This window comes from Aureobasidium namibiae (genome assembly GCF_000721765.1).
Source record: "Aureobasidium namibiae CBS 147.97 unplaced genomic scaffold scaffold_7, whole genome shotgun sequence".
Lineage (NCBI taxonomy): Eukaryota > Fungi > Ascomycota > Dothideomycetes > Dothideales > Saccotheciaceae > Aureobasidium > Aureobasidium namibiae.
The window spans coordinates 509,566-533,779 of record NW_013581202.1 but is presented as its reverse complement, the minus strand read 5'-3'; the positions used below and the strand labels follow the sequence as shown (position 1 = coordinate 533,779).

The window sequence follows — 24,214 nt, the reverse complement described above, 5'->3', positions numbered from 1 at the left end:
CCCTCAGCGCAGGAGTGATGGGGATGCACTGGGCGTACGTTGTTATGATGAATGAATCGACGCGAGTTCTTCCAGGTTCCGATGGCGCATCATCATTCTCTGATTGCGTGTGGTTACACCACCCTTGTTCGGCGTTTGCAAGCTGTCAATCGGCAGCAAACCTAAGTCACGAAGATCCGTGATATGCGTTTTTTCGGACTCGACCCCGAAGTGTGTCCTAGGTTTAGGGATCGAGGCTGACACGCGAAAGGGTGAACAGCAAGGAGTTGGCCTGTTGTGTGCAGCGCGTCAACCGCTCAAGCGTTGCAAGACATCCGATCGCTGTGCCGAAATGTCCGATGGGTTGAGTCACCCCATGCATATGTGTTTCGCAAGTATGCCTTTCTTGTTATCGCAAACCCAACACATGGCATCGTGCGGTATGCAACTAGACGGCCTTAGGAATTTAAAGGCAAGTTTGCTGTGGACAAAGGGGAAGGTCGAGCCGCACACGCGAAACGTGGGGAAGAGAGATGGCTGCCCAGCCTGCCCAATCAGGGAGGACAGAGCTGCAATGTCCAGGTTTGCTGCATCGATCGATGACGGAAATCGCCGCTTCAATCGAGTCTGCGGTGCATGTCTTTGCCATGGTATGCGAAGAGGCTGAACACGAACGACCAACTGGGGCCTGGAGATGTCTTGTTGACTGAACGTCTAAGCGGCATATTCAGAGTTTGGCATGTTGCGGGAGGAGCCAAGATGGGAGGGGAAGAGAAAGTAAATGTTTTGCTTGGTGACGGAGACGGAGTGAGGCTCCTGCAGAAGCAGGTCCGCACCATGCGCTTTCATCGACATGTACAGAGTAGTTGTACGGCCTGGCATCCGATAGGCAGTCCTCACGAACTCGTGGTTGGGCCGCCGATGAACACGAGTGACGGGCAAGGCGGTTCATGTCGAATGACGGCGGCTCTGTGGCCCCGCTCTTCCCCACTGTTATGTATGTAGCGCGGTTGCTGCTCCGAATGATGCTGAAGCGAAAAGCTATGGGAGCGAAGAAAAATGAACGATCGACAGTGCAAGGACGTGCATGAATGAGGTTGATGCGGGTCACCGAGAAATGGTGATTGGGCTTTGGGCTGATGCTGCAACCCAAGAAGGATTGGAGCCGCGGTTGCATCGAGTGATGGAGCGATCGCCTAGCGTTAGAAGTGAAAAATGATGCGGCTCCTTTCGCAACGAAGCGCGGCCTGCCAAAGTCGCTAGCAGCTGCCTTATGTCACCTCTGACGTCGCCTCCGCGCGGTCTTGCAATCCGAGTTTCGCTGTTTTGCTGTGCTGCAGATTGATCAAAGTGAAGAGGCAGATGGTGTATTGAACGATGGTTGTGGCGGTGTAAACTCCGTGTGTTCGCAGGGATCGATGCAGAGCGAGAAAGCAAGAGAAACAACGTTGTCAAACCTCGATGATTGGGGAAAGCGCAGTTTCTTTCCTTCCGGCTAGCCTACCCCGCCGAATCGGTCAGCTATGTGACGGTGTTTCCGCAGAGCCTCATGCCATTCCAATCCTCGCCCCCAGCTCCGTAACCTACCTTCGTTTGCGGCTCTACTTCTTCTCGCCACAGCACAATCCCATCTTCCTTCTTCGCTTCTTCGCAGTCATCGACCTACTTCTACTGCTCAATCCAATTTCTTTTCTATAACCAAAACACACCATCTGTTTTTCCGTCAACAGCCGAAGGTCATCATCAAATTCTGTCGCGAATTGCCTTGATTCGCAACGCTAGCTGTCAGACTCGAAACACAATCGTCAACAACCAACACACCTCAGCGCCGACGTGTGCTATTGCACCCTTCACCTACATTGTGTCAAAGCTTACCTGTTACACTCTGTTTGTGTTGCTTCTCAATTGAGAACCAAGTGCTCGTCACAGTAGCTCCTTCAAGGTGCTGGCGTCTTTACAACGCTTCACACCTTAGCAAAGTTCTTGCAGCATCCGCGTCCACCAACCCATACGCAAGCCTTGTCGCCTACCCCCCTCACCTATCCACAACTCCCTTGATATGAATCTTTTCCATTTCGATCAGGCCTCACCCCAAGACACCGAATTGAACACGATGCCACCGACATACGACTTCCACCCAATCAGTCCAACCACCCTGGAGCAAGCTCCCATGTTCGGAGACCACAACATGTCCCATCAGATGAATGTCAACCCAGGAAACATGTGGGGTGGTGTATCGCAACCTGCGCTCGATGGCGGCTTAGAAAAACTTCTCAACAACTATGGTGCCTCTATGGAGCGATTCGGCCAGGTGACGCCCCCAGAAGACGCCAACACGCATGGACGGTCCAACTCCTCTAGCAAGAGAGCCGACTCTGGGGCTTCCGGTATCGAGGTTGACGATGCGTCGAGTATGTCTCCTCGTAGCTCCATGTCCAACAAACGACCTTCAGTGAGATCGTCACAAAAAAGTCGGAAAGAAAGTCGGGCGTCAGACGATGGCGTGGCCGGCGACAAGAAGGATAAATACCGAGAGAAGAACCGTGTCGCTGCAGCAAAGTGCCGTGCCAAGAAGAAGGAGCATACCGACAGTCTTGAGGACACATACCGTACGCAAAGTGCCATGAACACTGCGCTGAAGCAGACCGAGAAGTCCCTCCGCGATGAGTTGTCGTACTGGCGTACGCAAGCATTGCAACACACATTCTGCAGTTGCCATCCCATTCAAGAGTACAACTTGAGGAAGGCCCAGAGTATGGCTTTCGGCGCCAACTATGGCTCAACGTCATCTCCAGTCATTGCAAACGGTCGCTCGGCTTCTTTCAGTCACAGTCATCTCCAGTCATCGTCTGCTGTTGAGATGGTCTCTCCCGTGATGAGCGAGCCTGACGGCAGAACTGCTTCGGCGGCGACGTTCTCAAGCATGCCAGACTCAGAGCTCAAGGATGTGACCAGACAATAACCAGACTGACATCCAGTAAAGGGTTGCAGCATAACTTTCCTTTCTTTCTTTCTGCGCCGAGTCAATTCGACCGGATTATGTTCCTGGGTTGGTAGCGTTGGGGGTTAGCGAACAAAGCACACACGAATGGGACGGCCATGGTATCTTCTTTTCCTTCTGTACATTTAGTTCGAGTTTCTCAGAACCTCTTTTCAAAGACATGTTAGTCTGCAAAGTAACAAGACGACATCAAAATCAAACCTCGTTAACTCATACCGTGTCGAGAAAGAGACCAGCGAGTTTCTTCGAAGGCCAGATGACAGGATGTTGTTGGAGGCTTTCCGGGAGCATATTGCTGGAGTCTTTCTCTAGGATAACGATAATTGTGGGGAGCGATGGCGTCGATGCTGGCGAAGTTTTTGATGGTATGGTTGGAGTGGGATGATGAAGATGAGGCGGTGCCAGGTGGAACAAAGCTGTGCTTGTGATAATGCTTGAGTGGCCATCGGTTACATCCTCGTGAAGCGAAAGAGAGGGGGTTGTCACCATGAGCGACATGTGATGAAGTTATGTGTGCTTCGTCTGGCAACCCACGGCGGAGACGGGAGTGTCAGGCAAGTATCCGACTAAAGTTGATGTAGAGAGGCGGCGTTTAACAGTCGTCAAGGTCCTACAAGGACGGACTCGGGCTGCCGTGGATTTGAGCTGTTTAGTATGGCGGCGTCGCTGCGCTCATATTGCAGCAGGACAGTGGGTGATTTAATGCCCGGATATCGTCGGAGTCGTGTGGTTTTCTTTTTCTACTCGCCTCGCGCGAGTTAACTAGTGATGTTTACCAAAACCCTGATGATTTAGGTCGTTGCCGCCGCGACCGCTCTTCGACCTTTGAGCATCGTCAGCAATCAATCTAACGTCAGAGGGATCACAGCTCTCCGAGTCCCTCGAAGATCCAGTTGGAAAGGCGAAGGTCGAAGAATGATAAAAAAAAAACAGTATTAGAAAGAGGAGTTCCGAAGGGTTCTTTGCCGTGTCAAAGGGTTGTGATGGTGAGAGTGTTTGACAGCGCTAAGTCGATTTTTACCGCGCAAAAGCTCTCGTCATTTTTACCAGCTGATTTTCAGGATTGGTATTCGGGGGCGGCCGCAGCCTCCGGGCAGGCGTCAGAATTGCGAAAGCGTTTCGTTGGCTCCAAGAGGCCGGTCGACACTCTTTATTTTGTGCTTGATCCCCTCGATAAATCAAGATGAGAGTGTCTGCATGACTTGTTTCGCAGCAGGATTACTGATCTCTTGCGTGTGGAATCAGGGTATGTTATGTAGATCACTCAACATAGATCTCAGAGCACCAATGACAACAATAACGGACGGACATGCACAGCGGTCAATGCACCTCGGCGGCGGATGACAAGATCTAGATTGTTTATTTCCAGATCCGATCTGATCTCACGATTCACCTTACCCAGACACTCTCGACCCTTAGTCTTGATGTCACGGCTCGCAAATGGTCAAATTTGCCGAGCTATATATGTTCAAATACAGCTTCAAGTGTCATCGTATCCTTTCCAACGAAAAGTGTTATTGTTGCATACTGCTCAACATCTCTCTTAACAGGCCTACCTTTATCGCATGCTAAGGGTATCGCGAGCGCAAGGAGAAAACAAAGGACAAACATGAACCCAAACGTACAACATCATTTCGAGATTACTCCCAAGGCTATCATCTGCTCAATCAATACACCTTCTCAGCTTCAGGACCAGTCTTCCAGATGTAGCCGGAGTTGTACGACGGTGGTGCCAGATCATCGCGGAACTCTGGCGGAGCCGTAGAGCTTGACGATGCTTGCTCCTGGCTTCGGAGTTGTGGTGGGTAGAGTGCAGATGGTCCAGCTTCGACCACTGATGACTGCTGTCCGCTGTATGCGGGCATTGCCACTTCTCCTGGCAGTATCTCAAACGGAAACTTGTTCTCGAATTTCCAGACATGGCCAGTCTGAACATGACGGATACGTGATTTCACAATCATCTTGTAATCCATCGAAATCGTCCAGGTTTTGAAGTTTGGAACAAGACAATGGACATGTCGTTGCATGTCTGCTAAACGAATGGGCTCCGAGATAGGGATGAAAGTGCCGTCGAGTGGTAGCAAGGTGTTGTTGCCATGTATTGTATGGCTGACAACTGTCTCTTTGTCGCTGTCGTAGTGATCGCTAAACGTTCCATTCGCTCTGACCTTCACGTATGTCTTGAGGGAGAAAGTGCAGCCATGAGAAACGAACTCTGGAGATTCGGGATCGTTCGGACCGGTCTTGGTGTATTTGCAAGAAAGCTCCAATGGCAAGTACTGAGTTGCACTGACACATCGAGGCATCTTGAACTGTACCGCGATATTGATTTCTGGAGTTTTCAACGAAGAATCGCTGGTAAAGGCATGCCTCATCTTCTCTTTGAATGTGTGCTGGGTTGGTCGTAGAGACTTGCTTTTGAAGCGTCCATTGCCTTCACTGTACTTGTGCAGCGGTACCGGCGGCTTCAAAGGAGCAAGGGAGAGAGGCCATACAGGGAGTTCTTTCGCAAGCTCAGTCTTGTGTATGATCTTCCCTGGGTTGACTTTCACTTTGAGTTTATAGGTGACTCGTGCTTTTGGGTCACTGCTGTCTAGTTTGAAGGACGGAGGTAATCCTTGTAACCCTGTTTGATACATGTTGTCTCTGGATCGACTCTTACGGTTGTAGTCCGCTTGGTCAGGCAGCTCAAAATGAAAAGGCCATTCGTAGGTCCCTGACGGAATCGTATGGGGACCTCTGAAGAGTGTCTCCAAGTTTCTGAATAATGTGATTTTCTCGGGATAATGGCTTGTGGTATTGCCATTTCGTTCCGTGATTTCTGTGAAGCAGACCCCTTTACAGATTATGATGATGTGATCAATGTCGACTTGAGCTCGAGGAGTGTAAATGACCTTGCCCGAGATGGTCTGTCCTGGTACGAATGTGCCAAGAGTCCCTCGAGGGACGCTGTCCACAACGATGTTTATATTTTCCGGTAAGTATCCGCTCATTCTGACTGTCTTCAATGGCTTCTGCTGGCATTAGACACGGAGGCACGCGTTGCTTATAAAGTTGTGCTCAGTCCATGACTGTGGTTCGAAGAATCCGTCTTGGCACAAGCCTGAACGACTCAGCCCGAGCAGTGCTGAGAGAGATTGAGGGACTCTGGATGCACAGCCCATGAACGACCTGTGGAGTTGCTTGCAAGAGGCTGTACACCAAGAGACGTGTACACTTCTGAGAGCGAACAGGCTGTGAGCGCACTCTGGCACTGTATCTTACAATATTCGTGATTGTGTTCGTAGTCTTGAGCCTCTCTACAGCTCGCTGGGAAGGCATGCCGGGAATAATTGTTGCCAAGCATTACTCAAACGTCTTCGGCCCGCGCGCCGAGCCAGCATAGTCGAGACATGTTAGTAACGATACCAGCATGGCTGCCTACCTGTGGTTGTGACATGTATACATATTTCAGGCGTAGTTGCCTGAAAGGCCTATCGAAGTTCAGGGTCGCTCTGGAGAACTATCAGGTCTCGCTGAGGTGGACCCGTGAGACTCTGCTCATTGGTAGAATCTATGGCTCTCGCAGCAGCACATAAGCATAATTGAAGCTGTCGGATTGCACAATGCTTTCCAGATGAATGACATGGAAGTTCACAGAGAGACTCTGGAATCAGCAGTCTCGATGAATGCTTCCTGTCTAATGAAGCGACTCTGCATTCCCACGACCCGCGTGACGTGCCTTTACGCAAAGAGACGTGGTCCAAGCTTGAGGCTGTGCTGCTGCCACTCCCTCACCCTGCCTTGAATGGTCAACTCTGTCTGGACCTCACACAGCATCGGTACCAAACATCATCATCATGTCTGAACCGACACAGTTGCTGGACCTCCCAGTAGATATCATTTATCTGATCTTGCCCTACCTCGACGTTACCAGCTTTGTGTCCCTCACCTCAACTTGCACTGCACTGCATCAACCTGATCTTGCTCAACATGCTCCGTATTGGAGCTCAGCTGCGCGCCAGACCTTTCGTGTGCCGAACCAACCGGTGGTTGAAAACGATGGTCTGAGATGGCAGAAGATGTACCGAAGGCTATTGACTGAGTCCCGTTGCTTCACCTGGGGCAACAACGACAGAATGTGCCTCGGTCACGGCCATGAGCAGCACATGGGATCTCCTTTCGGACGTGGTGGAATTGGACCCGCTGGACGCCGCAGGCCTATTCTAAGGGCTCGTCAGCACGTGTCTTGGCCAACAGAAATGGAGAACATGAAGCAGCTGGGCATCATCGCCGACATGCAATGCGGTGGCTGGAGCACGAATTTTCTAACCTCCAAGGGTGGCTTGTACAGTGTTGGCGTCATGGACGGGTTTGTTGCTAGTCAACCTGCCAAGTCAATGCCTGAAAGACTTCGCTATCCTGCAGGACTCCCTCATCCAAGTGAACGTTACGAACCAGCATCTGCCATAAAACAATTCTCTGCCGGGCGTGGCCACGTGCTCGCTCTATCAGATTCTGGCTACATATGGTCTTGGAGTCACATCAACTTGCCTGCACTTCAAGTCAAATTCTTGGATGTTGACACGATGGTCAGAGAGGGCGTCAGTCCATCAGCCCGAGGTTATGTCAAGAAAGTCGTCGCGGGCTGGGCAAAAAGCGCTGCCCTTATAGTTGGCACTGGAATTGTTGTCTGGCATCCCCTGGCTCGCAGTCCCCGACAGCCAGCAGGAGAAGAAGATGCTGTACTTGTTATGGAGACCGCAATCTGTCCTGGTACTGATTTCCAAAGACATGCCACAACATTCGAGCCATCTTCTGCAGGCATCACGATTGGAGAGGTACTCAACTTCATCTGCCTCGAGCACTACATTGTGTTCAATACGCATCTCGGCAAAGTTTACGTAGCAAGGATCGTCTGGGACGCACAGAGCAAGGCACTGGACGGTGTCAGAGAGCTGCAGCTTGGGACGGAAGGTGAGACAAAATTTGCCACAGACGTCCAAGGATCTTTCCGATCTTTCGCAATCTTCACCAGCGATGGCACTGTATACACGGGCAACCAAGACGACCATCTGCAACATCTCTTCCATCCTCTTCACCAGGATACTGTGAAGCCTCTCGATCGTATCCATGCTCTTCAACAGACTCAGGTCATTTCGATGGCTTTCGGAGATTATCACTTCCACGCTTTGCACGCGCCCGGTTACATCACATCATATGGCACTGAGCCCAAGAGCTGTGGTAGTCTCGGACTCGGCGGTCATGGGGATCCTGAAGGCCGAATCCGCGGACTTCGCTACCAAGGCATCGGTGGTGATGGACGTCTGGTCCCTCATGCCAGCCTGCACGGCCGGAGGGTCTGGTTTGAGAAGGAAAAGCAGAAATGGATCACGTTCCTTACAAGTGGTGGCCGAGATCCCGAGGAGGCTAGAGAGCGCATGCGTATGCTTTCTGAGCTCAACGTCCAAGGCGAGGTCAGCGAATGGGTCGAGCAAGAAGGCAATGCTTGGGAGCAGAAGTTCGGAGAAACAGACAACGCACAAAGCAGTGATGCTCTTGGCACATACTTTGCGCTCAATATCACAGCAGCTGGCTGGCATTCTGGTTCTCTAGTTCTCGTGAACGAGGACAAGGCAAAGAGAATCAGTGAAAATTGTCTGGAAGCAGCAAAGGAAGAATCTCATGATGATGCCGTGGCCAACGAAGAGGGAGATGGACAGGAGGATCAAACTGAAAATCGTGGGTTACTCGACCGCGCTCTCGGCTACGCAGGTGACCTCGTACGGTGGTTCAATGGCTCACCTCGTACAGATACTGGCCCCGACTTCCGCGACCCCAACGATCCAGATGCCTTTGTCAACCCGCAAAACCACGGTGCCGTCGCCGAAGACGGTCGCGCATATGTTTGGGCTCAAGACTCGTTCCCACGTCTGAAGCTCGCAAACGGTGAAGAGATGCCAGGAGAGATTGAATTCTCGGCATGGAGAAATGGTAGGCCGCAGTGGGAGGGCAAGATCGAGGGTTATTAGGTAAAACGAGGACGAAGATCGGATCAACGATTGACGAGTATTGATGATTGAACGCTATATGTTATGACACATGATCATCATGCATACAGCCTACGCAAAAGTGTGTGTCCTAGGTAGAATAATGGTATTCAAAAGATTTCTTATGGTTCGTTCGATGCTCAAAGCGATTGAAAAGCTTCTACACGCCTACACCACATCTCATCATATTTTACACAACTGGACAACATTGAGAATGAGTGGTGATGTATCAATGAGACATCTTATCCCCGATATTCGCATTCGGAACACCCATTGTGAGAAAGATGGTTGAATTGAATGCTGGTGGTACGACCCTGGTCGTCATGCGCAAAGGAGAAAGTCACCCCGTCCTCAATCCTGACACCACATTTCGACAACGACATCATTATGATAGATAGCACATAGCAGAGGAGATAGTAAGAACAGGCTGTAGCTTGGCCCAACTCAGGTAATACTGCTATTTTGAGCTACTGTGAACTTTTGTCATATTCCTCCGTCATGAATCTCTTCTGCTGAGCACGATGAGCAATGCCAGAGATCGACTGACGGTCCCTGATCTCTGCAAATCAAGCCAACATGTACTGAGCACGAGGGCAAGAAGCTCTGATGATTGCTGACCAGGACCTCGAATTGTCAAAACGCGTCTCATCCCCCCCCGAGTTCGGATGCTCTTCTTCTCCATCTCTTTCTACTTTCGACTTCCTGAAACTTTGGTGTAGGCAGATACAAACCCTCCAATGACGATACGTTTGAGGAAGCAGCTGCCTCATCAGCTCGACGCTAACGAAGCTCTGGCTCCTTTGTGGGCGAGGCACGAGTCACAACAGGAACTTCGTTTGGCGAAGGATTTGTCAAAGGCGAATACTGTGGAGGAGAGGGCGTCTGGGAGATTACAGGCGTCTGGGAACTCATGGCCGACTGAGGCATCGAAGACTCTGGCAACATGACCTGGCGGAGAGGGGTTTTGGTAATGGAATGGTGCGAAGAGCGGCAATCTGGTGGTCGAGTAGGCTCCTAGTCCATCTCTTCCTTTAAGCTGGCAACACCCTTCTTGACGGCATGTGCGCCGACGCCAACCTTGCCTTCGAAACCACCGTCTTGGGCGAAGAGATCGACTTCATCGAGCACGTCCCAGACCATGTCTTCGGCGATCTGTTCGGTATACCTCTCAGACAAGGGGCGGAGGTTGCGACCGCAGTAATACCTTTGGTCGGAGTCGGAAGTGTCGAGAATATTGGGAGCAGGTTTCAGGTGAGCTGGTGGAAACCAGAATTTGTCTTCGCCAAAGTTGAGCTCGGCAATACCGCCATTCAAGCAGGCGATGGCAGGGTAGTAGCCGAGCATGCCATCGTCAAACCCTTCGCGCGCACCCTGAGCCTTGCTAACCTGACTAGCGGGTGGTAGGAATGACAAAAGATTCTCAAAGGCAGTGCCGATCAAGTGACCATTTTTGTAGACGCGGATGTTGCTGTGTGGCAAGGTGCGAAGAGGTTGATCCGAGTGGTGCGGGTTGGGTTGCGATTTGATGGAGGTTGGTGCTCCAGGGGCAGGGGTAGACAGATTTGTCAAGGACAGAGTGCGGTCCGCATAGGCCTCGACTGGCTTTGTTGAGACATAGTCCATTGTCTCAAAATAGTTGTTTCCCTTGTAGGGGACAGGAATGCGGTCACGAATGATATGGTGAGGTTCGATCGACGGGTCAGGACGTGGTGGATAGTCTTCAAAGCCATCTCCAAGATCGACGGCAGGATTGTACTGACCTTCGACGACCTTGTGGTGCAGCGACAGGGAGGGAAGAGTGATCTCGAGACCAACGACATCGCCTTCTCGGATGCTGTCATTGACGTCGATGGGAGTGTTGGGCTTGGACTTTGATGTGCGCGGGTGGAAGAGCTTGGAAGGTCTGCTGCGGTGCATGGGCTCGAAGTTCTTGTCGCGAATACCGTAGCTGTAGCCGTCAAAGCCGACGGGCGCGTCCAGTGGGGCCTCTCGACGAGCCCAGCCGATACGCACATGGGGTTCTTGTCCTTTTAGTGCAGCGCCATTCTCAGAGTGGACCTTGGGCTCCCCGCGCACGACGCGCACTTCGTAGTACAGGGATCCTTCGCGCGCGCAGACGTTGGCTCTCGCCATGCGCCATCCTTTGGCATTGGTCACAAAGTGGCCACTGGTATCGTAGTGGATGGAGCGGTCGGCATCCTCGAACGACATGCGGGCTCCGTAAGGCAGACCGTCAGATTGGCGATAGAACTGCTTGTGTCTAAAGTTGGGGTCGGCGACTGCCAAGGTGTAGCGATAACCACGCTTGTTTTCAGCCTGGTCCGTCACCTTCTTGAGCTCCGTCTTTCCGTCCGGAGTAGTGTATGGCAGGGGTTCGTGCGAGGTAAAGACTGGTGGCTTGGGAGGGTCGTAGTCTGAGGTTTTAGGCTGAGGGATCTGGAAGCGCATAGGTGACGGGGCAGACTGGGCAGAGGCAGGACGATTGCTCGACATGGCTGTTGACTTGCGTTTAGCTGGCACAGTAGGCGTGGTACCGCGTGTAGCCTCTCGCTTTTTGGCCGTCTCTTTGCGCTCACGCTGCGAACGTCCTCTGACCTCGGGGTTGAGCGGCGATGAGATTGCCGGCGCATTCTCCTGCATGACCAGACGATGGGCTTCACCCGTCGGCGCAGGCGACTGTGACTCTGCCATGGCGATGACGGTGTGTTGGTGAAACTTGTCGACGCGCAGCTACAGGTCTGCGACAGAGTCCAAGTTACGCGCTGCTGATTGATCCAGGCGTCGTCGGATAGATCCGCCTTATCGGATAAGATCATGCCTCGGCCCATCGCAATCTGCTGCCTTCTGTCGTCTCTATCTCACAACAGTACAAGAGAACCCTTCTACTCGATGCGCAAGTCTTTGTGGCAAGCCTAGCTGTAGGTATGTACAGTAGTTCGATAAACAGTATAGTCTCTTTCTAAAAGCAATGTTTCGTCAGCTGTCTTTGGACACATGTGTCTAGTCTGTAAACCATCATGTCTTTCAACAGTGAAAGAATCACTTCAATCTCGTGGGGCGAGTGTGAGAATCGCAGGCTTGAGCACACGGAGAGTCTGGTCTGCCTCTTCAGATACCAGGTGTACGAAGCAGTGTATCACAGCGTCTGATATGCCGACCATCACACCATCTCACACGCTGACGTGCCATGAATTTCCGCCTACTCAGCTTTGCTCCATACGCCGCTGCATCCCCACTGTACTCCTACTCCACCCGCTTATACCACACGCATACAGCAGGCCGACCACCCACCACCACACTCCGCGCCATCCGCACTTCCACCACATTACCCCCGTAACGTCTCTCACCACCCTCAATTTTCATCCCACCTCGAACTGCAACTGTGGGTCGCTGGTGCGCTGACACAGGTACAATCGTCTACGCGTGGCTGCACGTCTCGGGGGATGATCATCAGGTTACATGGCTCAATTCGTGAGCAAACGCATGTCGAAGCGTGTTTGACATGTCTCCAATACCCGTCTCCAATTTGCCGGCCATATGCTATTGGCTACCCGTGTGTAAAATCTCGTCTTCTTCCCAACATGCTCCGAAGAAGAACCTGTTGAACGGAGCAAAACCGAAGTAAGACCACTGCCTACTTTGTACGCTCACCGAGGTCGGTCCTTCGCCGGTCGGTCAGATGTTTTACGGTCCGCAAGGCAATTGGGATTCTAGCGAGAGGCGACGGACATCGTGATAGCGACTTCAAGCCCCCAAAACCACCGTCTTTTCGGACGTGATCAGATCTCAAATGTCGAGTCGTGTAGTGTTGACATCCAGATCTCGAAATCAACGTCATCCGACCCTCGACAGACGTTGAAAAAGACTTTTACGGGTGGCTTGAGAAGAGGCTTCGGAAGCTGCGAGACGGGCCGAGTAAAGATCAAAGGGCCGATATTGCCTTTCCGACGGCCCTTTCTTTGCAGCTTGGCAAGACGTTCTTCGATGCATTTTCTGGCCGCCTTCCATGACCCACATCACGCTCTTGCAAGCTCGCATCAGGCCCCAGAGCTGTCCCAGACTCGCTCCCACTAACTTGCGAAGCGAGTGCTCATGATCCTGGAGCAATCAAACCCCAAAATGGGCCCCAGCCTAACTCTCCATCTCCAAGCAAGAAAAATCTCTCTCGTCTTGCCGTTGCTTGGGTGTCCAACTAGCTCTCGAATTCGACGTCATCTTGGATGGGCTGATGCACCTTAGCTGGGCGTTTGAGCGAGATGTTTGGCTGCCACTTCCGCTTCCGATTCGTGATGGTTCAGTCGGTCTTCGGCACGCAAAGCAAAATTTTGCTCATAGCTTCGTCCCGAGAGCTTCTCGTCCAGCTCTGGGCCCCAAGCTGTTGGCTTGCAGCTGACCTGAGCCATCATCAGACCGGGGTCATGGTTTGACGTCGCTGCTCGGCTGCATGATTCCAGCTAGTGGCTCGACCTTTCCCTAGACCCATATATATCCTCCGTGCAGGGCGTGAAGCATCGAAACCAAACCTCCATCAACAGACCCCAAAGTGTCTCGTGCTCCATCATTTCCAACCGACTCTCTGCCCACGCCCGCCTTGAGTGCCGTCTTTGCATCCGGAGCACTCCAGGGCAACCCCGATCTATTACCGTCCCGTTGATTTGCTCCATCCTTTATAAACTCGATTCTCCTCATTTTTCCTCTCGATCTCCCCAGCAGACCTCGCCTGGCTGTCATAAGACCTCCTCTTCGCCCATCTCTGGTTTCATTCTTCCTTCCTTTCCATCAACAACCAGTCAAACATCTTAACCCGTCTTCACCATGGGTCTCTTCTCCAAGCGTACTGAGACCGAGGCCATGACCGCTGGTCAGGTCGAGTCCACCGCCGGCAACCACGAGCTTCCTGCCCCTGCTGGTAAGGTCACCTTCATGGCCATCTTCATGGGTCTTGTTGCCTCCATCGGTGGTTTCATGTTCGGTTATGCTTCTGGTCAAATTTCTGGTATGTCTTCGCTGTCTGATAGAGCTCCTGAAGCTAGTTGCTAACATCCTGCAAGGTTACTGGCAAATGTCTGATTTCCTCCGCCGCTTCGGTCAACAAAACGCCGATGGCACTTACTACTTCACTGCTTACCGTCAAGGTGCTATCACCGCTCTTCTCTGCGGTGGTGCCGCTGTCGGTTCTCTCATCGCTGGTAGACTTGCCGATGTCATTGGCCGCAAGCTCTGTATCTCTCTCTTCGCCTTCTGGACTGCCATCGGTGTCATCATCGAGATCTCCTCCATGAGCTCTTGGGGTCAGTTCGCTGCCGGCCGTTTCGTCGACGGTATCGGTATCGGTGCTCTCTCTGTCGTCGTCCCCATGTACCAGGGAGAGTCTGCTCCTCGTGTCATCCGTGGTGTCCTCATCGCTTGCTACCAGCTCTTCGTCACCCTCGGTATCTGGACTTCGTACATGATCGACTTTGGTACCCACGACGCCTACTCCAACAGCGCCCAGTGGAGAATTCCCGAGGGTATCTCCTTCCTCTGGGCCTTCATCCTTGGTGTCGGTATCCTCTTCCTTCCCGAGTCCCCTCGTTATGCCTACCGTGTCGGTCGTGAGGACGAGGCTCGCAACACCATCGCCCGCTACGCCGGTATCGATGCCGACCACAAGGAGGTAAACGACCAGATCAACGACATCCGTGTCAAGCTCGATGAGGAGAACGCCGCTGTCGGTGCCAAGTGGTACGAGTGCTTCACTGGTCCCCGTATGGCCTACCGTACTATCCTCGGTATGACTCTCCAGGCTGGTCAGCAGCTTACCGGTGCCAACTTCTTCTTCTACTACGGAACAACCATCTTCCAAGCCACTGGTCTCAGTGATTCCTACGTCACCCAGATCATTCTCGGTACCGTCAACGTTGTCTGCACCTTCGGTGGTCTCTACGTTGTTGCCAAGTGCGGTCGTCGCAAGGCTCTCATTGTCGGTGCTCTCTGGGCCTTCGTCTGCTTCATGATCTACGCCTTTGTCGGTTACTTCAAGCTCCCTCCTTTCGCCAAGGAGAACAACCAGGCTGCCGGAAGTGTCCTCATCGTCTTCACCTGCTTGTTCATTGTCTCGTTCGCCACCACCTGGGGTCCCCTCGTCTGGGCCGTCGTTGCTGAGCTGTACCCTGCCCGCTACCGTGCCACCTGCATGGGTCTTGCCACTGCCTCGAACTGGATCTGGAACTTCCTCATTTCACTTTTCAGTACCGTTATCGTCGACGACATCCACTGGTTCTTCGGTCTCGTCTTCGGTGGCTGCTGTCTTGGTCTTGCCGCTATCGTCTACTTCTTCGTCATCGAGTCCAAGGATCGTTCGCTCGAGGAGATTGACACCATGTACATCCTCCACGTCAACCCCATCACCTCCTCCAAGTGGGATGGTTCCAAGGTTCCCGAGGATGCTTACGCCTCTGGTGTCGCCGAGCAGGGCAACTTCCCTGTCGAGCGCACCGCCTCCAAGGCTGAGGAGGAGAAGTAAACAACGTGTAGGCTTCAGGAAGTCTTTTCACGAAAAGTTCCAACTCTCTTTTGGCATAGCATTGGTGTATGGGTGGGCAAAAAGGCGTATCTTCCTCTCTTGCAATTTCTGAACGTAATCGGGAGGTTTATTCTCACTGAGATTTTATAATGTACATACCCGAATTGTTATGACTTTCAAATTTTTACAACTCAATCATTGCTCTCTGTTTCTCCCCTGTGAAGTGCCTCCTGAACAAGACTGTTTACAAACTTTGATTATACATCGAATCGATCCTCCAAGTCGCGGACCGACTCGAAGGCCTCCCCACCCTGCATCTTGATATCAGAATCCACACTTGGCAGCCACATCCACATCCCTTTTGTCTGGACCGAGAAAAACGACTTGCACTGGCGAGATTGCAAGTCGAAACGAGCGCGAGCCTCTGAAATGTTTTGATCGGATCTTGTCACAACGAGATTACGACTCACGGCAGAGAGGGCTCGATCGATGGCATAGCAGAGACCGGAGGTCCAGAAGACGGAGGGGGTTGGGCGTTTCAAATTACTGATGCCTCTTCTGCTGCGCGACAGTCTTCCGCCTCTGATGATCTTTGAGCCCCTTTCCAACCTCTTCTTGTGCAAAGGTGCGCTGTGCATGTGCCTACGAAAATGCATAGTTCTTTCAGTAAAGGGAAACCGTCCAAGGAGAGTTATGAAATCGTCTGCTCTCTGTGGATGTGGCTAGCAGCTAGAAAGAACTGTGCCTTTTGATGGCTGTGACGGTCGTATGACGGGAGCAGAGAGGGTGCGTAGCTCTCTATTATCTTCCGCCCTCCTCCTGCAAGATATCCGCCATGTCCTTGTCGTACTGCAGGTCGTGTGCATCCTTGTTATGAACTGCTGCAGGTCCTGCTTCGAAGACCGGCAAAAGTCTTGGCAATTGGCGAAGCTGTCGACAGGTAGGCAGTTTCTGTCCTCCTCAGCCCCTTGAGCTTCATGCGTCTTGCCTCGATTGACAAACCGAGCCTGCGAGAGAGCACTCTGAGGCTCTTGTGAGGCTCCTGCGAGGCTCCAAAAGCAAGTTGTCGATCAGATGATCCGGAGGCGGGGCAAAACAAACACCGAGATGGATTTCACGACGTCACCAGCCTGGAGTTGCAAATTGATGCGTTCATGACTTTTGAAAGCATTCCTTCGTGCGGGTAGTTAACAGGCAGGTGCTCCTTCCTCTCTTCAAACCAACATCTCTCATTCCAATTCAATCTGCATCACCATAGCATCCCGCAATCATGGGCATCGAATACAGCACCGCCAAATGGCTCGCACCAGCCTCGTTCATCTACGATTTCGCTGCTCAGCAGTATGGACTGAACAGCACACCTTCGATGAAGCAAATCAATGATAGAAACACGTCTTTCTGGAGCCCTCAACCTTACTTCATTGGTGGCTTCTTCGCACCTCAGCAGATCGTACAGTTGGCCTGGTTGTACCGCCTGTGGAAGCTCGACCCCAGCAAGCCGAAGGAGAAGAGCGAGTTGGACCAGATCGTCAACTTTGTCCCATACTACGCCCTTGGAAACGTCTGCATTGGCACAGTAAGTTTTCTTTTCTCCCTGATGGTTAAACACAATGCTAATCGAGAAAAAAGTGGATGTTTTGGTGGAACTCAGAAGCCTTGAAGATCTCTAACATATTCGTTGTCATCAACTCGTTCAGTCAACTTTACTTTATCTTCACCAAACTTGGACCTATGAACACCAAGAGTCTCTCGTCCGTTCTCACGCACGTCAACGCAAAGACCTTCGCTGGCATTGGTGTTCTCGACTTCCTTCACAACCTGAGTGTTGCATACTACAAGGGCGCTCTGCCTAGCCCTGCCATCAAGGCTATTACCGGTGCCGGATTTGCTGGTCTCGCTGCATGCAGCGACTGGATCTTCGGTGGATGCCTCGTCTACGATCTTGTTGCCCTGAGCGTCGGCCAGGCCACTTTGAACAACCCCGACTGGAGCAAGATGTTGGGTGGATTCGCAGTCATGACTGCCGGCATTGTTGGCCTGAGAAACTACTTCATGTAGGAGACATCCTCGGACACCCTCTCGAAGCACTGGCCACAGTGTCTGACGCGTCTTTTCCACAGCCCTCCATACGTCTCAGAGCCAGGATACAATCTTGCAGAGGACGATGATACTTTTGACGACCAGGTTTGAGCGAATACTTGTACGCATATTCAGCATGTAATGTACTTTATCATCTATTTCTCCCATAGTCACGAAGAATGAGCAATCAGCAGAATATATATGCACACACGTCTCACTCCGATTGCAGTCTTAGACCGGCAACTCTTTACTATGCATCTCGTTATCACTCTAAGGTGTTGTCGGCAATTGTGTTTCAGTCGGACAAACGCCATCTTAAAAGTTCATCATCTTCCATCGTTATAAGAAATGTAGGATTCCGATCCATCTGATCAATTCAATCAACATGCCGCCCCGTCTGTACATCTGCTGCCACTTTGAGATATCCAACGAACACAATGGGCCGCCATCTAGACCTCGAGCCGCCTCAAGAACAACGCAAGATGTTCGACGTACCTCTCGACGACACAGTCCCAACCGAGAACGACCCAGAGAAAGATCTCGAGCAGACAGACTAAGACACCACTCGCATCACCGCTCCGAGTCAGCTTCAGTAAGCATATCGCTCCACTCAATCATCGTCTTCCTCAAGTCTAACCGCCAATACAGAGAACCAACAACGACCACCCACCCACAACCCCGCGCTCCACCACCCAAGCACCCCCAAACCACGCCCTCACAACCCAAAACCTCTACAAGTCCACCCACAAATCAGAACAACACCGACAAGCAAAGTCAGCCCACCAAAAGCCCGTCACGTCACCAAGACAAGCAAAGCAAAACTACATCGCCAAATGGCTGCAGGGACTGAGATCAATGAGCGCCCTGTCATCTTCTGCTACAAAGACAAAGAGTGGCAGTGATGAAGAGAGTTCAAGTGTGGAGGTTGTGGCGGCTAGAGATGCCAAGGGGAGGGGAAAGGGGATTAGGGTTGTGAGCGATGAGGTCGAGGAAGGTACTGGTGTTGGTGGAGAGGAGGGAGAAGTTTGATTGATGGTCCGAGGAAAATACGAGAAGATATAGGGTTGAGAAAGGGTGGATCGGAAACACACTTTGCGGAGAGACAGACAGTGTTGCAACATCTCTTGATCAGCTCATGCCAGATGAGCTTAACTATCCATATAAGAGTTCAGATCTCGGAGAGGGATGACATTAAACATTTTTGTTTTCATTAACATGATATAAAAGGGGTATAACGTGAACAAAGATATAGACAGAGAAGAGAAGAAACACAACCACAAACTCATCCATAATAGGATCTACCAGAGTTGGAAGGGAGTGGCGTGCGAATGACACTCTGACCGCTCTCATAGCTTTCCAGTCTATGGAGACTTGCCGCAGGTGAGCCGTTACTCTCGACGATGCCTCGTCGACCACTCGGTACTGTTCTACGAACCGAATTGATAGTAGAGATGGTCTGTTCGGAAGGCGTACGATAGACGGTGTTGCCAGTCTGCGAAGTTTGTGGTCGAGGGGTTGAGAAAGGAGCTGCACGACGAGTGCTTGGAGAAGGAGTGCGCGCGACAGACATGGATGCGCGCGGGGTATAGAAGGATGCAAGTCTTGAGCCAGGGTTGCGAGCGCGAAAGACGGAGCCAGCAATAGAGGAGGAAATACTATCGCTGCGAGAAGAAATAGAGGACAAGCTGGATGTTTCTGAAGAGACATCTGAGCCAAAGTGGGCCATGTCAACGACCCGAGGTGGTAGCTGGCTCATACTGGCTAGTAAAGTGGCGAAGGCCGACATCAATGCGTCGAACTCATCCTCGTTGATAGGTATAGGAGAGAACCGAGCGTGTTCATAGCGTTGGACGAAGTCTTGACCGGCGTGCGGTGGGAACAGGCCGAGGTTAGAGAGTTGTGCCAGGTATGAGCGCATATCTGCCGTGGGACTCCTCGAAAGCAAAGTCACGATGCGTAAATCGGGTGTGGCGGTGGTGGCATCTTGGGTAGAAGCGACGAAAGACGGGTCCGGAGGTGCTAGCGAAACGGCACGAGCTTCGACAAGGTTGGGCAACTCCATGACAACAGTGCGGAACTGGATGTGAGGAGCAAGGTGCGCGTCCAGCTGAGAAGGCGAAGACCAGCCAGCGTGTGAGACGCGACCCCAAGGAGGATTTTGGGGATCAATGTGGATTATGTTGCCCACGGTGGTGAGTTCGCCGTCGTCGGACTCGTGGTGTTGTTTTCTGGTTCGCTCAAGCTCAGGCTGCAGGTTTCGGGGCTTGGTCTCGAAGGCGATCCTGGCGCTTCTGTTGGCAGCCTTGACAACCTCTTTGTGGACATTTTTGCTGACCTCGCCGGGCTGCACAGGTATCCAAGACTTGCCGACGGCGGCAAGGACGGCACGATTGGTGTAGAGTCGGCTCGAATAGATGAAGAGGGTGAGGATGGCGACCAGAACATAGACGCCGCCGACCTCGAAGACATATTGATAGGCGTTGGCGCGGAGGGCGGTATAGATGAGGGTTGCCGGAGTGATGGCCAGCAGGATGAGGATAAGGAGGAAGAGGGTGGTGTAAGTGGTGCTGTAGAAGATGCGGAAGAAAGGAATGCGAAAGGGGAATCGCGGGCGCTTGACCATCGGGGGCAGGACATGCCCGAGGGCTGGTCGAGGCTAGGGCATGCAGTCGTGCTTGTTATATTGTTGAACGTATACGAATGTTTTTGCGAATCATCAAAAGAGCCGGGCCTGAATGACGTCTCGGAGTCCTTGGCGGTCCAGGCGGAAATGTCTCTGCTTGTCGCCGGCGTGAATCTGAGGAACAGCCGTCCAGGGGAGATAGCTAAGGACCACGCGCTTCAAAGGCGAGAAGGAAGGCGCGAGTCGGCCGTCGAGTCGCTGTACTCTAAAAGCAAAAAGGGTCGAAGTGATCAACACGTCAGGAAGGCGGAACCGCGTTCGCATGTGGCATCGTTGCCAAGCAAGACCGAGCTCTAACAATCCAAGAATGGCCATTAATGTCCTTTTCTGATCTCAAGACAAACCACTATACATCTCACAATGCCGCCTGCCGAACCCCTCTCCGATACGCAGATCCCTAGTCCGCCACCAGATCTCTCCGCTAAGCTCCCTAAACTCATCCCTCGCCGCAAGCAAGACAAGTCGACCGAACCTCCGTTAAATCCACCACCACCGACTCCCGCTCTCCCTGCCCCGCCGAAAAAGGAAGTCATTCATTTTCAGCATCCTATACGCCGCATTCTCTCCAAGAAAGATCATGATCTGTTCCTGAACTCTCCCACATACGACCTGGTCACGGCCTTTGTATTTGGCCTCTCAGACTCAGTCCGCCAAACCACCGTCACTTCTGTCCAGAAGGCCCAAAGAGATCCTGTCGTCAGCACAATTGTAGACATACTAGAAGAAGCAGAGAAGACAGTAAGAGAGTGCCCTGCTGAGGATGCTGGAGGCTCCCGCTTCGGCAACAAGGCCTTCATCACATATCTTGACAAGATCGAGACGTTGCTCAAGTCATGGCACGACAAGCTCGGCGTGACAGATGCCGCTGCTCGGGACGAAGTTTCGACATACATCTTCCATTCGTTCGGCAACAAGACGAGAATCGACTACGGCTCCGGTCACGAACTCAACTTCCTCATTTGGCTCCTCTGTCTGAACCGCCTAGACCTTCTCCCTCAATCCACCTTCCCACAAATCGCCCTCACAGTCTTCCCTAGCTACCTACGTGTCATGCGTGTTGTCCAGTCAACATACTACCTCGAGCCTGCTGGCTCACACGGTGTCTGGGGTCTCGACGATTACCAATTCGCTCCCTTCCTGTTCGGCAGCGCCCAACTCATTCACCATCCTCACATTCGCCCCATGTCGATCCACAAACCACTCATCCTCGAAGAATGCTCCAAAGACTATCTCTACCTCGAACAAGTCGCCTACGTCAACAGCGTCAAGAATGTTGACGGCTTGCGTTGGCATTCGCCCATGCTCGACGACATCAGCAGCGCAAAGAACTGGGAAAAAGTAGAAGCTGGCATGAAGAAAATGTTTGTCGCCGAAGTCTTGGGCAAGTTGCCAGTCATGCAGCACTTCTTGTTTGGTGGCCTTGTGCCAGCAGTGGATGGCATGAGCACAGAAGACGAGACAGATGTCGCTGGAGAAATGGAAGAGACAGAAGGTGGACAAGGTCAAGTTGCTCCTGAGGGTGGCATGAAACACGTTCACGATCACAGCGGCAAGACTTGGGATGACTGCTGTGGTATCAAGGTTCCCTCTGCCATTGGTGCCATGCAAGAGATGAAGAAACGACAAGGCGGTGAATCTTTGAGAAGATTGCCTTTCGATTAGGATTATGTCCAATTTTGTTATATGATACCCTCTTTCTTCTGATCCTTGAGCTCAACCCTGATCCTTGCTTTGGGACCATCAACAAAAGTGCCTAGTGGTCTTGTACCAGCAACAAGCTCTTCCTCTCTCTCCTTCCACTCTTCACCGACTTCTTCTGCATCCTCTTCATCAGAATCCCACTCTTCCACACCGTTCCAAGTAGCCATGTCCATGCGGTCCTTCTCGCCAGTCTCCAGAACCAACCGGAGTTGCAGAGGTTCGACACCCAAACGCCTGCCAATGATCCCATGAACTTTGTAGATGCTGCACGATTTGGGTATCTCTACTATGAGCGGACTCTGTTCATCTGGTAGATTGGCGTTGCCGGCTGCAGTCGGCGAGTATACTGAACATTCCAGCAGTCGTGCTGCCAGAGAATTGGGATCGATGTTGCTCTCTGCTTGGCGCTCCAATCTGGGCTCGCCGTACTCTTCGCACAGCTGCTTCCACCTCGGATGAGAGGACAGGATGTCCTTTTCCTTTTCTTTGGGCGATAGAGAGAGTTCTCTGCCGATTTGAGAGAGGTAGTATGATTCCGAGTTTAGCCGCTCTTTGTCGGTGATTTTTGAGTAGTTGAGGGTTTCGAGTCGGGGTAGTCGGGCGATGGTGAGCATGTAACCATCGGCGGATGTCAAGGGCTTGTTGTCTGCTGAGCGCAGGGAAGAGAAGAGAGGGTTGTGAGCTATACGGAGATGCTTGAGTCCTGGCAGTATTGTTGAAAGCTCGTTGATGATGTTCCAGGATGTTATGTTGTTGTACGCAAGATCAACATCCGTTATCGTCTCTGGTAGCTTGAAGTTGTTTTTGTGTTGCGTGTCCTTGAAAGTACGCGAGATCTGGTTGTTCTTGAGATTTAGAGTACGCAGTTGGGGACAGCATTCTCTGAGATGTTGTACATCTTCAAGGCTTGAGAAGTTATTGTCTTCCAAGGTAATTGAGGTCAAGCTATTTGGTAAGTTACAATCATCCAATGAGCCCAGCTGATTACTCGATGCTGATAACTCTTTGACGTTCGGTAGTGAGCGTAGAAGAATCTCGAGCTAAAGACCGGTCAGCGCGATTTTCACATTGTAAGCCAAGATCGACTAACCTCTTTGCCTGTGCATAGCATATGATCAAGACTCGCAGAGGCGATCCGAGCCAGACCAGTGTTCTCACCATGGGAGGAACCTTCTTGCTCGACAACATGTCTCAGTCGATTTGCACTAACGTGAATTAGCAATTGCCAGTGATAGCATATAGTTCTCTTACTCTAGTCTCAAAAACTTCAGCTTTGGTAGACGATTACATATATCAGAAATCTCGGAAAGAGTTTCGAACAGATTTCTCCCCAGGTCGAGATCAGTGATGTTTGGGCATGTCTCCGGTATCTTTTCTAGGTTGTCTTCTAGTGTTGTGTTCTGCTCGTCGTAGGCTTTGACGAGCAAGTCATCCAAGACTACGATATGAAGATTCTGCAACTGAGCTTGCTGGCGGGCAATCTTTTCGAATCCGACTTCCTCAGCGTCTTTGCCGCTGATTCTGATGACGACCTGATCAGATGCGTTTTCTCCAGCTTGAATGGCTGCGTATTTTGTTCTCAATGCTTCGAGGAAAGTCCTGGATTGATCCCATGTTGTAGAAGGGCGAAGAAAAGAACCAGCCGTGGGATGTGAGCTCCTACCTTAGATTGACATCAGATCTGATCTGGAACCACGAAAGATGTCAAGTAAAACCTACATCTGAAGTAGTCGACACCATCATGAGTTCCAGAATGCTTTCCTCGAGTGGGGTCATCCCATTCCACACCTAGCCATTGACCTTGTTTACCCTTGACCTCACCAACATAGCGGACCGTACAGCGCTCGCCCTTTGTAGATAGGCGTTTGCCAGGATAAAAAGACGACATGAAGAATGCTTGTGAACACTCTCGGGTCAAAGGTCGCAGAAGGGTCCATCTTGCAATGGTCTGTGCTCGGACCGAGACATGGACTTCGAGGAGGAGGAGGACTGGATGTACTCCCTTGACATCAACACTACTTCTCCAAACCTTTTCTTCGCCGAAAGAGTACCCGTCCATCCTCTGCACTACATCTGTCTGGTCTTCAGTTTCGCTACACACCGATCTCGTCGAGAACCGAGAGCTTCATCCGTCTTTGCACCACTTTACGCGTTGAGCCGCGAAACTTTCGCGCCCTCCATCTTGCACCGACGACAAACGGAACCCGGGAACATCGAAGAATAACATTATCCAAAAA

General features: G+C 51.8%; 10 protein-coding genes across 10 annotated transcripts; 6 read left to right on the top strand and 4 right to left on the bottom strand.

The window, feature by feature from the left end:
- Positions 1 to 2,038: 2,038 nt before the first annotated feature.
- M436DRAFT_45744 (uncharacterized protein) lies at positions 2,039 to 2,941 on the top strand (the record flags this gene model as incomplete). The annotated part of the gene is made up of 1 exon (XM_013572633.1): positions 2,039 to 2,941. The coding sequence occupies one exon, from the start codon at positions 2,039 to 2,041 to the stop codon at positions 2,939 to 2,941; it is 903 nt and encodes a 300-aa protein (XP_013428087.1).
- Positions 2,942 to 4,647: 1,706 nt separating this feature from the next.
- On the bottom strand, positions 4,648 to 5,973 carry M436DRAFT_44646 (uncharacterized protein; the record flags this gene model as incomplete). Its single annotated transcript, XM_013572433.1, has 1 exon — positions 4,648 to 5,973. The coding sequence occupies one exon, from the start codon at positions 5,971 to 5,973 to the stop codon at positions 4,648 to 4,650; it is 1,326 nt and encodes a 441-aa protein (XP_013427887.1).
- An 846-nt stretch (positions 5,974 to 6,819) lies between these two features.
- On the top strand, positions 6,820 to 8,991 carry M436DRAFT_44908 (RCC1/BLIP-II protein; the record flags this gene model as incomplete). Its single annotated transcript, XM_013572485.1, has 2 exons — positions 6,820 to 8,608; positions 8,852 to 8,991. The coding sequence occupies 2 exons, from the start codon at positions 6,820 to 6,822 to the stop codon at positions 8,989 to 8,991; spliced, it is 1,929 nt and encodes a 642-aa protein (XP_013427939.1).
- A 1,032-nt stretch (positions 8,992 to 10,023) lies between these two features.
- On the bottom strand, positions 10,024 to 11,649 carry M436DRAFT_45244 (uncharacterized protein; the record flags this gene model as incomplete). The annotated part of the gene is made up of 1 exon (XM_013572541.1): positions 10,024 to 11,649. One exon carries the CDS (start codon positions 11,647 to 11,649, stop codon positions 10,024 to 10,026), a length of 1,626 nt encoding a protein of 541 aa, XP_013427995.1.
- Positions 11,650 to 13,824: 2,175 nt separating this feature from the next.
- M436DRAFT_63214 (general substrate transporter) lies at positions 13,825 to 15,514 on the top strand (the record flags this gene model as incomplete). The annotated part of the gene is made up of 2 exons (XM_013572667.1): positions 13,825 to 14,005; positions 14,061 to 15,514. 2 exons carry the CDS (start codon positions 13,825 to 13,827, stop codon positions 15,512 to 15,514), a joined length of 1,635 nt encoding a protein of 544 aa, XP_013428121.1.
- Positions 15,515 to 16,784: 1,270 nt separating this feature from the next.
- Positions 16,785 to 17,572, top strand: M436DRAFT_63213 (uncharacterized protein; the record flags this gene model as incomplete). The annotated part of the gene is made up of 2 exons (XM_013572666.1): positions 16,785 to 17,090; positions 17,144 to 17,572. The coding sequence occupies 2 exons, from the start codon at positions 16,785 to 16,787 to the stop codon at positions 17,570 to 17,572; spliced, it is 735 nt and encodes a 244-aa protein (XP_013428120.1).
- A 406-nt stretch (positions 17,573 to 17,978) lies between these two features.
- Positions 17,979 to 18,622, top strand: M436DRAFT_81278 (uncharacterized protein; the record flags this gene model as incomplete). The annotated part of the gene is made up of 2 exons (XM_013572828.1): positions 17,979 to 18,185; positions 18,242 to 18,622. 2 exons carry the CDS (start codon positions 17,979 to 17,981, stop codon positions 18,620 to 18,622), a joined length of 588 nt encoding a protein of 195 aa, XP_013428282.1.
- A 697-nt stretch (positions 18,623 to 19,319) lies between these two features.
- Positions 19,320 to 20,099, bottom strand: M436DRAFT_17909 (uncharacterized protein; the record flags this gene model as incomplete). Its single annotated transcript, XM_013572397.1, has 1 exon — positions 19,320 to 20,099. A coding segment is annotated over one exon (780 nt), but the record flags the coding sequence as incomplete, so codon positions are not given.
- Positions 20,100 to 20,636: 537 nt separating this feature from the next.
- Positions 20,637 to 21,938, top strand: M436DRAFT_72256 (Phosphotyrosyl phosphatase activator; the record flags this gene model as incomplete). Its single annotated transcript, XM_013572747.1, has 1 exon — positions 20,637 to 21,938. The coding sequence occupies one exon, from the start codon at positions 20,637 to 20,639 to the stop codon at positions 21,936 to 21,938; it is 1,302 nt and encodes a 433-aa protein (XP_013428201.1).
- A 17-nt stretch (positions 21,939 to 21,955) lies between these two features.
- M436DRAFT_44863 (uncharacterized protein) lies at positions 21,956 to 23,865 on the bottom strand (the record flags this gene model as incomplete). The annotated part of the gene is made up of 4 exons (XM_013572475.1): positions 21,956 to 23,017; positions 23,068 to 23,182; positions 23,229 to 23,636; positions 23,693 to 23,865. 4 exons carry the CDS (start codon positions 23,863 to 23,865, stop codon positions 21,956 to 21,958), a joined length of 1,758 nt encoding a protein of 585 aa, XP_013427929.1.
- Positions 23,866 to 24,214: the final 349 nt, after the last annotated feature.